The sequence below is a fragment of the Periplaneta americana genome, chromosome 3 (assembly GCF_040183065.1).
Source record: "Periplaneta americana isolate PAMFEO1 chromosome 3, P.americana_PAMFEO1_priV1, whole genome shotgun sequence".
Lineage (NCBI taxonomy): Eukaryota > Metazoa > Arthropoda > Insecta > Blattodea > Blattidae > Periplaneta > Periplaneta americana.
The window spans coordinates 85,508,414-85,524,625 of NC_091119.1; the positions used below are offsets into that span (position 1 = coordinate 85,508,414).

The 16,212-nt window shown below is 36.6% G+C and overlaps 1 protein-coding gene across 7 annotated transcripts in view; it reads right to left on the reverse strand.

The window, feature by feature from the left end:
- The window catches only part of LOC138696226 (protein FAM219A), a 251,442-nt gene that overhangs the window by 22,788 nt on the left and 212,442 nt on the right, over positions 1-16,212 (reverse strand). For 6 of the 7 annotated variants that reach the window (XM_069820893.1, XM_069820894.1, XM_069820892.1 and 3 more), the window contains one exon: positions 16,028-16,180. In XM_069820893.1, the coding sequence (XP_069676994.1) occupies positions 16,028-16,180 (153 nt within the window). Of the gene's footprint in view, positions 1-16,027; positions 16,206-16,212 lie in introns of all 7 variants that reach the window. The other variant, XM_069820897.1, reaches the window with a different exon arrangement.

The following is a 16,212-nucleotide window of genomic DNA, read 5'->3' on the forward strand; positions in this document are numbered from 1 at the left end:
AACTGCGAATGGATCATTAAATCAGTTATGGTTCCTTAGATGGTGGACAGTTACTTGGATAACTGTGGTAATTCTAGAGCTAATACATGCAACTCAGTCCCGACCAGAGACGGAAGTGGCACTTTTATTAGATCAAAACCAATCCTCGCAGCCATTTGCCTTGGTGACTGAATAAATTGTAGCATAGTTGGTATAGCGCTGACCTATGCTCAAGGTTGCGGGTTCGATCCTGGCCGAGGTCAATGGCATTTAAGTGTGTTTAAATGCGACAAGCTCATGTCAGTAGATTTACTGGCATGTGAAAACTCCTGTGGGACAAAATTCCGGCGACACTGATATAACCTCTGCAGTTGCAAGCATCGTTAAATAAATCATAATTTTTTTCTATCCAAACTATCAATTTCTGAGTTTATTAAGGATGGTTTTATGTTGAATTTTTGTCATTTTTATAAATGCATAATATTTTCAATATTTTTATGGCCTATACAGCATGTCTATAAGATTTACAAGGTTTTTCTCTCTTGAGTGCAAAAAAACAGGGAGCTGCGTGGAAGATAGAATGTGTGAATTACTGTGATGAAATGCGAATACTCAAACAAGACCTTTTATGTTGTTGACTTGCATTACTCCAAAAAGAAAATGTTTGTTATGTGCCAATCGATAATTTCAGTTATTCAGATCAATAGCACCTAATATTCCTCTTCCACTTGCACTAGTATTAACCTGATGCAGAATATGACTTGATGCAGCCTTACATTATGCTCAGCAACTACAAGCAATTAAAGAGGTGGTTAATTCGTTTGACTCAAGTAATGCTGCATCTTTTGAGACAGCTCAAAATATACTGGCAAACAATTTGTTAAAAGGGAATCTTGTATTTATATCTGCTCATTCTTCTGGTTTAACAAAACAAGTCACTTCACACTAGGAACTGTTGGCACCCTATCACATATGTCCCTAGCCTCTTTTTAAGAAATGAATCGAATCCGAATTCTGTTCTTAGCAGTATAAGGCAAGAAGTAAATGAAAAAGTAACTAACATTTTTTTTAAATTCTGGATATCAACAGTTGAGCGATATTCGAGACATTCTCGAAGGAAAATCCTCCACCACACCAAAAGATTTATCTCTGTGACACAATTAACATCATTTTAATATGTCCCAGTAACTTTATGTGATGTGGAAAAAAGTTTCCAAGATTCAAAAATATCTTCAGGAACAATAGAAGCAGTTTCTTGCATGCTGATTTTAGACAACGAAACCCTGAAACCACCTTACTTCACCCTTTAAGGAATGATAAAAGTTTATACTGTTACAAGAACGTAATTTCTCTTCATTTATTAGTGCGTATTTATTGGCATATTTTGTAATGTTCAAGGGCATATTTGCATGCATATTTAGTAACTTTTTAGGGCATGAACTTCTGGGCCCTAATCATAATACTTAGACCATGCATGTAATTGCATAGGCCACGACAGATTACAGTTGCAGCACCAGTATCGATGTTGACTCCACAATAGAAGGCGCACTGTGTGCAAAACCTAATAGAGCACAAGTCTGTGAAATAATACGTCATTTTCGACGTATCAATTGAGGCCAAATGACAATATACCCACTTGCATGTCGACTATGAAATGGGGCAGACAACTCCAATACATAGGAAGAGTGCTATCCAATTTGGACAAGCAAGGCAAGCGCAAAGTTTCAGATGAAGCTGTGGAGAACATTAGTAGAATTTTCCAACAGTCACAAAAAAATAATCAGACAAGTCAACAGAGAGTAAGGTATACCTCGTTTCACACGATGTCATCTGTAAGAGACTACAAGACTATAAAACTGCAATTCAGGGTATGGATGAATGACTTAAATAAGAAAATAAGGTTTTGAGAAAATCGCAATCAAAGTTTTAGAAACAATGGCAAACGACAGTTTCTAAAATTTTGACTGCAATTTTCTCACAATCTTATTTTCTTACTTATGTCATTAGTTCACCCATGTTCTCAATTATGTCACGAAATCAAACTTGAGAACAACCATGTTGGAGAGACTTAACAGAAATTTAAGAAAAAGACACATTCTTTGATGGAGTGTGCCTCTCAAACAAGGCAACATTCCGCATGTAAGGGAAGGTGCACAAGTACAACTGCACAGAATCCCAACGTAGTGAGTCTGTACAAACATGATTCTCCCGAAGTGAATATGTGGTGCGCACTTATGAAAGGTTCATAGGCCCATTCTTCTTCACTGAAAAAAACTATGAATGCAATGAACTACCTGGACATACTACTGTTGTATGCTATGCCTCAGCTTCCACAGAGCATTTCAATATGACAGTACACCATACCATTATGCGAATGAAGTGAGGAATTTTCTGGACCATAATTTTCCTGAATGCTGGATTGGGAGCAGTGCTCACCCAAGCATTTGGCCACCTAGATTACCGAACCTAATTCCACTTCACTTTTTATGCGAGTTTTGTCACGACTCAACTTACCAGACACCAGTACGTGAACTTCCAGATCTACACCATCGCAAGACTGTTAAAAATGTTATGCCAAGACATGTGTAGGCTATAGGTTGGACATCTATCTCGCCAATGAAGATGCTTATATCGAGGTTCTGTACAAACTTTTGTGTAAAAAAACATTTTGAGTTACGGTACTGTTTATGCAAAAAAAAAACTGCATGGATATATCTTCATTAATTTTCAAGTAGCTAATAAATAATTTAGGCCTATTACAAAAATTACTTGTTTTATTATATGTTCAAGCTGGACACACTGTATATGCACTTCTGGTTACACCAGTTACATGATTCTGAGAAATGAGTGTTGTTTACTTTAAAGAGCAATAATCCCGAGCACTGTCACTCATGCTTACTGTACATCACTCGCCTATATTATATTTTGAGATTTAACATGGCTAATTCATTTGTTCCAAACATTGAACAGCTTCTGCAAATGAAACGACCTCATATGTCTCGGAAAACAACACACAGTTATTTTAGTTATTGAACTTCAAAAAGTTTTCAATAGAAAATATTCACAGATTTCAGACTGACAGAAGTACGATTTTATTACAATAGTTCATTCATGCAAAAGAAAAGTGTAAGAGAGTATTTATTATTAATTTCCTTCTTGTGATTCTGATTGTAATCCTTCATTACATATGTTTATATTATTAATACCTTTATGTAATTGTTAAAGCACTGTGCATATAGATTGTGTAAATAAGCTGTGTGTGTGTGTGTACTTGTTTACAAATGGCTTTTAAGGAACCCAGAGATTCATTGAAACCCTCACGAAGTCCGTCATCGGTCCCTATCTGAGCAAGATTAATCCACACTCTATAATCACATCCCATCTCCCTCAAATCCATTTTCATATTATCCTCCCATCTACGTCTCGGTCTCCTCAAAGGTCTTTTTCCCTCCGGCCTCTCAACTAACACACCATATTACGCATTTCTGAGTTCGTCAATACATGCTACATGCCTTGCCCATCTCAAACATTTGGATTTAATAATCCTAATTATGTCAAGTGAAGAAGACAATGCTCCAGTTCTGCGTTGTGTAACTTTCTCTATTCTCCTGTAACTTCATTCCTCTTAGCTCCAAATATTTTCTTAAGCATTGTGTGTGTGCATACAGCGAAGTTTGTTTCATCTATACTAATAATAAATCTGTAAGCGAAATTTTTCTGGTAATTTTCGATTTTCCAAAAATAATTGGTCCTAACATGTATAATTAACAACCCTGAAACCGAAAATAGCTTTTTTGAAATTTTTGTTTGTATGTCTGTCTGTATGTTTGTTACCTTTTCACGCGATAATGGCTGAACGGATTTCGATGAAAATTGGAACATAAATTAAGTTCGTTGTAACTTAGATTTTAGGCTATATGGCATTCAAAATACATTATTTAAAAGGGAGGTTATAAGGGGGCCTGAATTAAATAAATCGAAATATCTCGCTTATTATTGATTTTTGTGAAAAATGTTACATAACAAAAGTTTCTTTAAAAATAATTTGCGATAAGTTTTATTCCTTGAAAAATTTTGATAGGACTGATATTTAATGAGATAAATGAGTTTTAAAATTAAAATAACTGCCATCTAAGGCTGTATAATGAAATAAAAAACAAATGACTTCGCCTATAAGGGGCGTTGGACAGCAACAATCGAAAGCCATGAAAGATAGCCTACAGAGAATGTTTCTGTGTTTGTATGAAGTAATATCGGAAGCTAAATTAACCGATTTGTATAATTAATTATTATTTCACCATTGGAAAGTGTAGTTTCTCTAGATGGACATAATGCTATAATGTTATTACAGTAACTTCTGATATAATATAATATAATATAATGTAATGTAATGTAATGTAATGTAATATAATATAATATATAACATATAATATATGTAATGTAATATTATATAATATAATTTAAGTTATTTGAAGGGTTCAGAACCATAGTGGGCCAAACGCCATTTACTGAATACGTAGAAAACAAGGGTTAAAATTAAGTTATTACCATAATTCAATGGAAACCTATAACAAGTAAAATGAAGTATACACATTAAATCTAAATGATGTCAATGTTCATTAAACTATGGTTGCATGTAATAAAAATTAGAAACATGCTAAAGGAATTGTCATTGCACCAATGAGTGGTCTCTGGACCAAAATGATCGCATTTTAATTATTTGGATGCAATTTAAATTAAGTAACATATTAAACGATTTATCCTTCTATCAAACACGAATGTTCCATGGATCAAATGTCCTATTTTAATTATGTAATTACTTTATATTTATTTCTAACGGGTGCAGCGGAGCGCACGGGTACGGCTAGTAAAATTAATAAGAGTGTTATAAAGCCTGTACTGTACAATGGATTGATGTAATATCCTTATAAACTATTATGTACTGACAGACTGAATGAATAGAAAACCGTGGCTCTTGTTATATTAACCCAGGGAAGATAGCTGTAATGTGAGAGTTCTGCTCTGACTTGGAATTGCATAGCAACAACAGCTGAGGCCAGCTAAACAGAGTCGCTCTCATGCCTGGCATTGGGTTACTTAGGAGATCTATCTCAACTTAAACACTAAAATAACTCACAATGTAAATATCGCCACTGATAATAGCCTGAATGAAGTAGTGAGGCCATAGGTAAATTTGGGGAGAGAGGATTTGGGGGAAAAGCTCCCCAAAACTTGTTTTTTTTTATATTTATCTATTTTAACCTATTTATTATTATTTTATTATTATTGTTATCATCACCATCATCATATTATGAACTTACTATTTTACAATTATCATCACCATCATCATATTATGAAATTACTATTTTACAATTGCATAATTATATCGTTTATTACATTTACTGAATCGTATATAATGTAACTTTCTTACATCCAGCAATAATGCTCCTTTCCCATTATTAATGCAAGACAGGCTTAATTCACATACTAGCCACTGTCTTTATTACATTCTTACATTTATTCTGCAATTCAATATAATCAATTAAGCTTAAGTATTAACTGCAACTTCAGTTTAAATTTCAAACATTAGAGCATTAACATTAAGTTCAGTCTGACCAATTGTTGAGTAACCCTGTGTCAATGAATGTTGTGTTTTATTTACTGTCATATTAGCTATATTATGTGAGTTACGGTAAATTAATCCACGTTTGACATTCCGGAAGTATTAAAATATAAATGTAATAAATTGCTAATATGTGGCGAATTAATACTATACAAAGGTTGTTTGAAAAATTCATAGCCTGACACAGAAATTAAAGTAGGATTATTCCGAAACAATCTTTATTTCTCAACATAATCTCACCTGAGATTCACACACTTGGTCTACCAGTGTTGCAATGCTGCTGTACCCTCCTTGTACACAGATTCCTTGAGGTCTGCAGAAAAGTTTTCTGCTGTTGTGGTAACTCCTTCATTTGACGAAAATTTCTTCCTACCCAAGTGAGTTTTGAGCTTTAGGATAAATAAGAAGTATGAGGGTGCGAGATCTAGTGGGTAGAGGGACGCAGCAACATAGTTCATGTAGTTTAGCAACAGTGATTGTAGACGTGTGAGCAGGTGCACTGTCAGATGAAACAACACTTTCTTCTTCACCATACCCAGCCTCTCTTCGCGAATTTCCCCTTCTAGTTCTTGCAGGAGACTTTAATATTCCCCGGTTACTGTTCTCCATTTTGCTAGATAGTCAATCAAGATTAGAATTCCAGAACACGAACGCCATTACTTTCTCAGCTGATTGAACAGCTTTTGCTTGGTTTGGAGGAGGAGAATTGCTGTGCTTGCATTGTTCCGACTACTATTTTGTCTCTGGTATGTACTAGTGGATCCAGGTTTCATCAGGGGTCACAAAGCACCTAAAAAAATCGGGAGTATTTTTCTCGAATCAAGTCAGACAATCCCTCGAAATATGACATGAGATGTCCTTTTGTTCTGGTGTTAATAAACGTAGAACCCACCTTGCAGAGACCTTAGACATGCCCAAGACATTGACAAAGATGTGGCACACCCATTCAGTTGAGATATGTATAACTTCGCTAATTTTCCGCACTTTCAATTGACACTCATTCAACACTATATCATGGGTTTTTTCTATTATTTCTTCACTTATTATTGTTATCGGACGTCCAATGCAAGAGTCATCTTCCACACTCCCTCGATCATTTTTAAATAGTGCTGCTCATATTTTCAAAGTCGAAAATGATGCAGCACATTCTTCCAGTTTAGCATCCATGTCTGCTTTAATTTTTGTTAGACTCATTCCCTTTTTTATAAAATATTTAATGACAGCAAGTTCAATATTTTCCATTTGGCAAACTGACTTCAAAATTAAACTACACAAAACAACAGAAAATTATGATTTTTCGTAAAATGGCAGCATTGTTGACACAATTTCAATGCCATCTGTGTATCAGACCATGAACTTTTCTTATGCACCTCGTACAAAGCTCAGTTATAATTTACTGTAATATTTCAGTAGACCTATTTTAAAATTTTATTTTAAAAAATTGGCAATACTCTGGTATTTTAATTTCAAAAACTCAGTTATAATTACTGTAATATTTCAGTAGATCTATTTTAAAATTTTATTAAAAAAATTGGCAATAATCTGGTATTTTAATTTCAAATCCATTTAATTAATTCATTTTCAATTTTTCGTTTTTCATGGAAACATCTTTTACACCCAAGTGTTAAGCAAGCATATGCAAAGTGCTAAGGCCACACTTGCAGTGGTAGAGAATTGATAGGAGGTATCAGAGAAACATCAGAAGAGAAAAGGCCTGATGACGAGTTTTCTAAAATCTGGAAGAATAGTGAAGAGTTTTCAGTTAAACACAGCATCTCCTTACAAAAATCAAAAGCATCCTAGAAAAGAAGACACCAAGAAAACATGGCACTCAGAGTTTTGCACTTTCAAATATCAGGAAGCCTGAGGAGGGTCAAAGTAGTTAGAGGATCAGAACTATTGGAAGACAAAGATTTTGCTCAGTAACCAAGACAATTGCAACTGAGCCTGTCAGTAAGTGAACATATAATTTTATTTGTTGGGTTTGGGTACCATATTGTTAATTTACTTATTTTTCAAATAATACCTCTGTAAAAGGGCAAGATATAGCGACTTTATATTTAGCAATGCAAAAGAATATTGAGAAATAATTTAAAGTGCCAATATATACAAAATCAATTCAAGCTCCCTCAAAATTAATAGGCCAAATTCGCAAATGGGCGAGGCAATTAGGAAGGAAATATGACAACAGCACTTAGTTCTTCTGGAAAACCTAATTTTATTAATGATAGTTTTGCAATGAACTTTAATAGGAGTGGAAGCATGTAGTTGATGATAAAAACGTTTTCTTCTGACCATCTGTGTCAACATAAACCAAAAGAAATAAATAAACAAATCAATGCGAAATAAGTTATGCCATAAGAAAAAAAAATCATGTTAAACACAAATCATCATTTGACCTAACAGATTTCGAATAAAGGAACTGCTGGAATATAAAATCAGAGAAGAAAAAAGAAAAGGTTATACAAACGAACTATTCACAATTATATAAGAGGTTTTATCCCATGTCAAATTGTGGTTTTTGGTTTTTTATCTACCTTTCTACCTGTATACAGCCTTTCGTCCTAACCTATGAGAGAGATTTTGATAATTTTCGGGCTATACAGATTAATTCATTTACAAAATGTGTAGGCAATATTTCACGGTTTTATTACAATAATAGCAGCAGAACTTTACAATTTCAAAATATGAGGAAAGAATGGCATAAAACTACAACTGCTTCAAACTGACTATTTTTTTTCTCTTTCTCTTCACTGTGCATATGAAATAAAAGTCCAAGAACTTTGCATTCTTAAAAGTTCTTATTAATTCAAAGTGTTGTTTTCTGTAATGATAGCATCACCATCAATGATTAACAGCCCTCAACTTAGCACATTTAAACAATGCAGTGCAAAGTGATCTGGCTATATGATAAGATAACTTAACCTCTAAGCCTGACAAAGTGTATTCCTAAAATAAATTTTCCTGTGGAAACAGTAAGAATAATAGGAGAAACTAGCGCACAGGTACTATTGTTGATTTTGGAAGTGAAAATCGTTAAATTAATAAGGAATTTTTCACTGTCATCCAAATCTTCTCGTAGATTGTCTAAACAGAGGGCCTTGACGTCTTCTAAGCTAACCTAACCTACTATAATGTAACCTTTGGGTAAATCTCTACAATAGTATTAGCAAAGGAAAGTGAACAGCAAGAAGGGGCACATTCTTAGACAATTTTGAGTATATGCAAGCCATACCAAACAGCCTAAAGTAACTTAACCTAACCTGTCACTGACTCGTATATGCAAGGCATACCAAAAGCCTAAACTAACCTAATCTAACCTGTTACAGATTCGTATATGCAAGACATACGAAAACATAATGTAAAAAATTCCAATGTACACTAGCATGAAACTTTCGTAATGTTATGCTAGGTTATGTTGGTAAGACTGAAGAAACAGCTGAAACCAGGTGCGTATAAACGGAATACAAAGGGAAGTACTCATTAGGGTGGAATAAAAAAAATAATTTCAGAATTTAAATTAATTTAGTGTCAAATGATCATGTACGAAATTTTTTGGATTTATTTTAATATTTAGATGCGCCCCAGAGGCTTCGAAAATTTCCTTATAGTTAAAAATAAGAAAAAATGAGCTTTTCTTTTATTCTTATTAATTAATTGATTATTATCTCCTTTTTAGTTTGATAGAGGAAATGTTTATGGTTGTGAAACTTGGACTCTCACTTTGAGAGAGGAACATAGGTTAAGGGTCTTTGAGAATAAGGTGCTTAGGAAAATATTTGGGGCTAAGAGGGATGGAGTTACAGGAGAATGGAGAAAGTTACACAACAAAGAACTGCACGCACTGTATTCTTCACCTGACATAATTAGGAACATTAAATCCAGACGTTTGAGATGGGCAGAGCATGTAGCACGTATGGACAAATCCAGAAATGCATATAGTGTGTTAGTTGGGAGCCCAGAGGGAAAAAGACCTTTGGGGAGGCCGAGACGTAGATGGGAGGATAATATTAAAATGGATTTGAGGGAAGTGGGATATGATGATAGAAACTGAATTAATCTTGCTCAGGATAGGGACCAATGGCTGGCTTATGTGAGGGCGGCAATGAACCTGCGGGTTCCTTAAAAGCCAGTAGGTAAGTAAGTAAGAGGAAATGGATCACAGTCATAGCGAGATATTAGAAAGGGGTAAGAGTATCCCAAGTACAAGAAGCACAACAGAATGCCCAATATTTGGCACTAAAGCAAAAATATCAGAAAATGTTTTCCCACTAGTGCTGATGTACTGAGGAACTATCAACTAGTGAGATGGAAAATGAAACTTGATATTCATTCAAAAGAACCAAACATCAGTGATATTGCAGAAACAGTTTCTGTAGATGTTGAGGTGTGGAGAAAAGCATTTATTCCTCACATTTCTCACAAATGTGTAGCTGAAAGGATCATTCAATTACACAGTAAATACAGGAACATATTGAAACCATTCAAAGGTAGAGAAAGTGATACCAATTACATAAGTAAAATTGATAACTACTGCAAAACTGCAAATTCATAATTATTTGATATTGCCTTTTGCAAATGCACAGACTTTTCAAAATGCAAGTGTCCAAAAGACAAGACGATTCCAAGTGATGAGCGAGAGTTCATAGTTGACCAGAGAACCATGAGGAAAATGGTAATTGGTGGTAATGACTTCAAAACGACCCGGCATATTAAGAAAAAAGAGGAACGAAAGGCGAAGGAACAAAGGATACTGGAGTTGAGTGTGAGTAATTGCAATGAGGTGTCAACAGAATATCCAATAAGTATTGCATCTGAAAGCAGTTCAGAATTAGAAGATGGGGAAGGAAATAAAAATAGAGTGAAACCAACAACCAAAATAAAGAAAAATCAAATGAGATTGCATCTTCCAAACATGGCAAGGGAATGTGATCGACGTGGCCTTTCAGATCGAGCAGCCGCCTCTATTGCTAGTGCTCTTTTACAAGATACTGGTGTTGTATATGATGGTGAGACAAGTAATGTCATTGATCGTAATAAAATACGCAGATTAAGAAAGAAGTTTAGACAGGAAGCTATGGAAATATTTGCTGAAAATTCCCGCCCTCTTAATGAGTTGTACTTCGATGGAAGAAAAGACCTCACAACAGTTCAAATTAAGAAGAATTACAAGTTCCATGCATCTATTCAATTGGAAGATCATTACACACTTGTTCAAGAACCAGATTCAAGATACATAGGTCATATTACAGTTCCAAGTGGTAAATCAAAAGTTATCTTACAAGAGATGTTATCATTTTTACATAAACAGAACATTTCCTTAGAAAACCTCAAAGTAATAGGATGTGATGGAACAAATGTAAACACTGGGATCAAGGTGGAGTCATACGTTATTGGAAGTGGAACTAAATCGGTCTTTGCAATGGTTTATTTATGTCCTACATACTAATGAGCTGCCCTTAAGACATTTATTTCACTGATTGGATGGTAACACAGTAAGCCCAACGTCTCTATCTGGGCCAATTGGGAAAGCAATAAAGAAATGTGAAGATCTTCCCCTTGTAAAATATAATCCTATAAAGGTGGAGAATTTCCCAGACATACACTGGTCAAAAAAAGTTAAGCATAATTAGGCATATAACGGTTTTTATTAATTAAAATAAAATAGATAAATTATAATTGGGTTTCTTGGTTCCACAGAATAAACTTAAAAGTAGAAATACACTATTTGTTAACAATGGACTCAATATGAAATGAAAAAGTTGCATTGTTTGGAAACAACGGAAAAGATAAGGGAAGTTGAAATTCGTACATCATCAAAGAAAAGGAAATGGTGCTTTCAGTACCCTGTTTAATAACGTGTTGGTTCTCCACGAACCCTGAGGCACTCTTGTATGCGACGGGGCATACTCAGTACCAACACATCTAAGCTCTCCTAAGGCAAATTGTCCCATTCTTCCAAGGCAGCATTCCTGAGTTCTTGAATCGTTAATGGGTGATGTGGACGATTGGAAATGGCTCTCCTGAGAAAGCTCCATGCATGCTCTATGCAGTTCATACCCGGTGAGCATGCTGGCCAATCCATTCTTCAGATCCCATGTTCTACCAGATAGGGCTGCACACTATGAGCACGATGAGGCCGAGCATTATCGTCCTGTAGAGTGAACCCTTCTCCTACAGTCTCTGCAAAACCACTTACTATGGGTTGGAGGATGTTGTTCTCATACACGGCAGCAGTCATGTTTCCCTCTATTGAAACCAGCGGTGTGCGGCGGCCAAACATGACACCTGCCCAAAACAAGATTGAACCACCAAACTGTTGGTGACGTTCCACGGTCATTGAGGGATGAATTCGTTCCCCTGTTCATCTCCATACGCGAATAGAGTTGTTGTCAGGGTGTAGGCCCATTCTCACTTCGTCTGAGAATAAAATTCTGGTCCATTGGTCTCGTGTCCAATTCTCATGTGCTCTAGCCCATCTTGCACGAGCACCCCTGTGATGTGGACGGAGTGCTGGAGTCTTGAGTGGTCTTCGAGCATACAACCCTATGTCATGAAGTCTATTGCGCACAGTTTGGCTACTTACAACAACACCAGTGGCTTCGCGCAGGTCATGGCGCAGAGTTGTAGCTGAGGCTATAGGTTTCCTACGTGCAGATAACCTTACATACCGGTCCTGACCTGGTGTTGTTTTGCGTGGACGGCCCTCGCGAGGTCGATCTGCTATTGACTGGGTTTCCTGGAACTTTCTCCACAGTCTGGAGACAATACTCTGATTCACATGAAGAATGTTAGCAACATCAACTTGTCTCATGTTTTGTTCTATCAAAGTGATGATTTTGATGCGGTCTGCCATTGTAAGGGTGTTCCGAGCCATTGTACTGCACTATGAAGCGCTATGAAGCAAAAGACACTGATTGAACTTTGCTCGAATTGTTTACTAGCCGTGATTTGGACGTTACCTAGTGATGCAGAATAAAACAAATGAAAGAGTTTGAATTGGTAAACATAATACGTGCCACATAAAACCAAAAGAAGCATAAATATCAGGTATTATTGGGTAAACTGGAAATATGCTTAACTTTTTTTGACCAGTGTAGATGAAGAAGTAATATCTGATCTAAGTACAGACCAGAAATACTTGTATGATGTATGTCAAGCTGTATCAACTGGTGTTTGTTCCACAGACCTGTCACTACGGAAGCCAGGACTAGTCGTGCATTCCAGATGGTTGACTACAGCAAGCAGGAAACTGAGACTCTATATCAGTACAGAAAAACCTTCTGAGGAACTAATACTTGCAACATATGTCATTAAAGTAAATGCACCAGTCTGTTTTCAACTAAAATGAAACCAAAGTCAACAGAAGGTTCATGTCATCTCTGGAAATTGACAAATCTGTCTCGATATTTACCTAAGGAAATAAAGGCCATTATTGATTGATCGTTATTCAGAGAAATAGCTTCTTTGCTTATTCTGAAAACATTCTTTTATCAATGATAACTGATGAGAGAAAAGACATTCAGCAGCTAGCACTTGCAAGGGTTATAACAGCAAGACATTCTCCTAATTCTTCAAGTGTAAGAATGTTCCAGAAGTGAATTTTGAAGCAAAGGATTACACTGAATTCATTCACTGGCAAGAAACACCGAGACATGAACCACCAGTAACAAAGCTGTAGAAGAAGAAGAAATATTAGATATAATTCATTCACGAAAGAGATGAACATTGACATACCCAAATTTCCATGTCATACTCAAGTGACTGAAAGATATGTTCACTTTGTAACAGAAGCATTCAAAAGTGTTTGTGGAGAAGACAGGCGACATGGTTTTGTTCTTGCAGGAATACAATCAAGGTCGCTAATGAAATCATTTAATACAAAGTCTGAATATACTCCTTGAAATTTGCAAAATAAGTTGTAAATCATTACACAAATTGTTTGTATCACTAACTAAATATGGTGTAATATATTCACTTACTCATTTGTAATATGTACGTTTGTCCAAGAGCTGTCATTAGTAAATAATTATTTCATTTAAATTGAAGAATTCTTTAATTTTATTCTTTTTTTTAAGTGGGTATTTTAGTAGTAATTACCTAAATTAGTGTTTGTAAGTGAAGTGTATGTACAAGGGGGATCCAGGAAATAACAACCATTCGCACATACCCGCCGCGCAGCTGACTCCCCTTCCTTGTTTGAAGGTCAATTGGCTTCCTTAACATGTGTTCTCATAATGTTGTGAGTACTGGTTGCAACAAGTCGCCATTGTGCATTTTGTGTTACTTCAAAATGAACGACGTGATTGATAATCCCGCCGACTGTGAGGTGAGGAGTGTGATTCGATTTTTGAATGCCCGACATTTGAAACCTGCAGAAATTTACCGGCAATTGAAAGAAGTGTATGGTGATACTGTAATGAATGACAGAAATGTGAGAAAATGGTGCGAAATGTTCAACAATGGGCGAACAAATGTCCACGATGAAACTCGACCCGGACGCCCATCACTCATCACAGAAGACCTGAAGACTAAAGTGAACGACAGAATCTTGCAAGACAGGCGCACATCACTCGACGAATTGCATATTGCCTTTCCTGACATTTCTCGTTCTTTGCTTGGTGAAATTGTGTCGCAACATCTTGGCTACCACAAAATCTGTGCATGATGGGTTCCACGGCAACTGAGTGACCAACATAAAACTCAGAGAATAGCCTCAGCATTGACATTCTTGATGCGATATCACACAGATGGAGACGCCTTTCTTGATCAAATTGTGACTGGTGATGAGACCTGGGTGTCTCACAACACCCCAGAGACCAAGCGCCAATCACGTCATTGGCATCATCCCTCATCACCCAAGAAACCGAGAAAATTCAAACAGACTCTCTCAACACAAAAAGTCATGGCTACTGTCTTCTGGGATCGCAAAGGTGTTCTTTTGCTGGATTTCATGCCAAAAGGCACTACAATCAATGCAAATCGTTATTGTGAGACTTTACGAAAACTACGGCGAGCCATCCAAAACAAGAGGCGAGGAATGCTTTTGAGAGGAGTTGTGCTTCTTCACGACAACGCCCGCCCGCACACTGCTGCTTCAACTCGAGAATTGCTGGATCAATTCGGTTGGGAAATCTTTGATCATCCGCCCTATAGTCCAGACCTTGCTCCTAGTGATTTTCACCTTTTCACTAAGCTGAACGACTTTCTGGGTGGTATGCGTTTTGGAAGTGATGAAGAGTTGAAGAAGACAGTGAACACCTGGCTTAATGAACTGGCGGCAGAGGAGTATAACACGGGAATTCTAAAGCTAGTGAACAGATACGACAAATGTTTAAATGTAGGTGGTGATTATGTAGAGAAGTAAAGGAAGCTTCAGTTATGTAACAGACTTTGTTTTTTCAAATAAATATTTTTTTTTAATTATTACAACAAAACAGTCGTTATTTCCTGGATCCCCCTCGTATCAGACATTTACAATGACTTGAAATATGCTTTGAAATAGTAATTTGTAGATTATTAAATCAAAAAATGTTTATGATGTAAGAGTAATGGAACGGAGAAAATTTCTCTCCGGCGCCGGGATTTGAACCTGGGTTTTCAGCTCTATGTGCTGATGCTTTATCCACTAAGCCACACCGGATACCACCCTGGCGTCGGACAGAATTGTCTGAGATTAAGCTCCAACTCTTGGGTTCTCTCTAGCGGCCGCCCTCTGCACTACGTCATAGAGTCTTTGAACGTAGGACCGAAGTCCACACATGTGCTGAGGTGCACTTGTTATGAGTGACTAGTTGGCCGGGATCCGAGACGATTCTGTCCGACGCCGGGGTGGTATCCGGTGTGGCTTAGTGGATAAAGCATCAGCACGTAGAGCTGAAAACCCGGGTTCAAATCCCGGTGCCGGAGAGAAATTTTCTCCGTTCCATTACTCTTACATCGTATGATGACGCAGAATATCTGCATGGAAATATCATATGTACTTCGGTACATTAAAATAATATATATAAAAAATGTTTAACCGTTTGATGTTCGACATTTGTTCTATACTTCACAGAGCTTGGAGCGCATCAAAGAATTGAGATAGAAACTTGAGATTTTGTATGAATGACAGCTATACCAATAGGCCTACAGAACTTTTGCACACTCTGCTGATTTGAAATTCAACAAAAAAATTTTTCCCTATACTTTTCACTCCACTTGCACAGGATAGGGACCGATGGCGGGCTTATGTGAGGGCGGCAATGAACCTGCGGGTTCCTTAAAAGCCATTTGTAAGTAATATTTCTTTCTACTGCAATTTAAGTGTTTAATGCCTTAGTTCAAAATGTTTAACAACTTATAATTAACTCAATTTGGTGCATGTACTAAGAATTTGAGTAACAATGTAACTGGTTAATCAACCAACAGTCACAAAGTGCTCACTGTGAACAGTCTGCCGTCTTCCTGCATGTGTTGATGTTTTGGATCACTGTCAATGCCACTGTCCTCCATGACCAAGAAACGGTCCTGCTCAGTAGAGTCCCACAAACTACTACTGTTCTCCGTGGTGTTTGCTCCTGCCATTGAGCATGATATCTGAAAGTCAAACAAACCAAATGAACTATTTT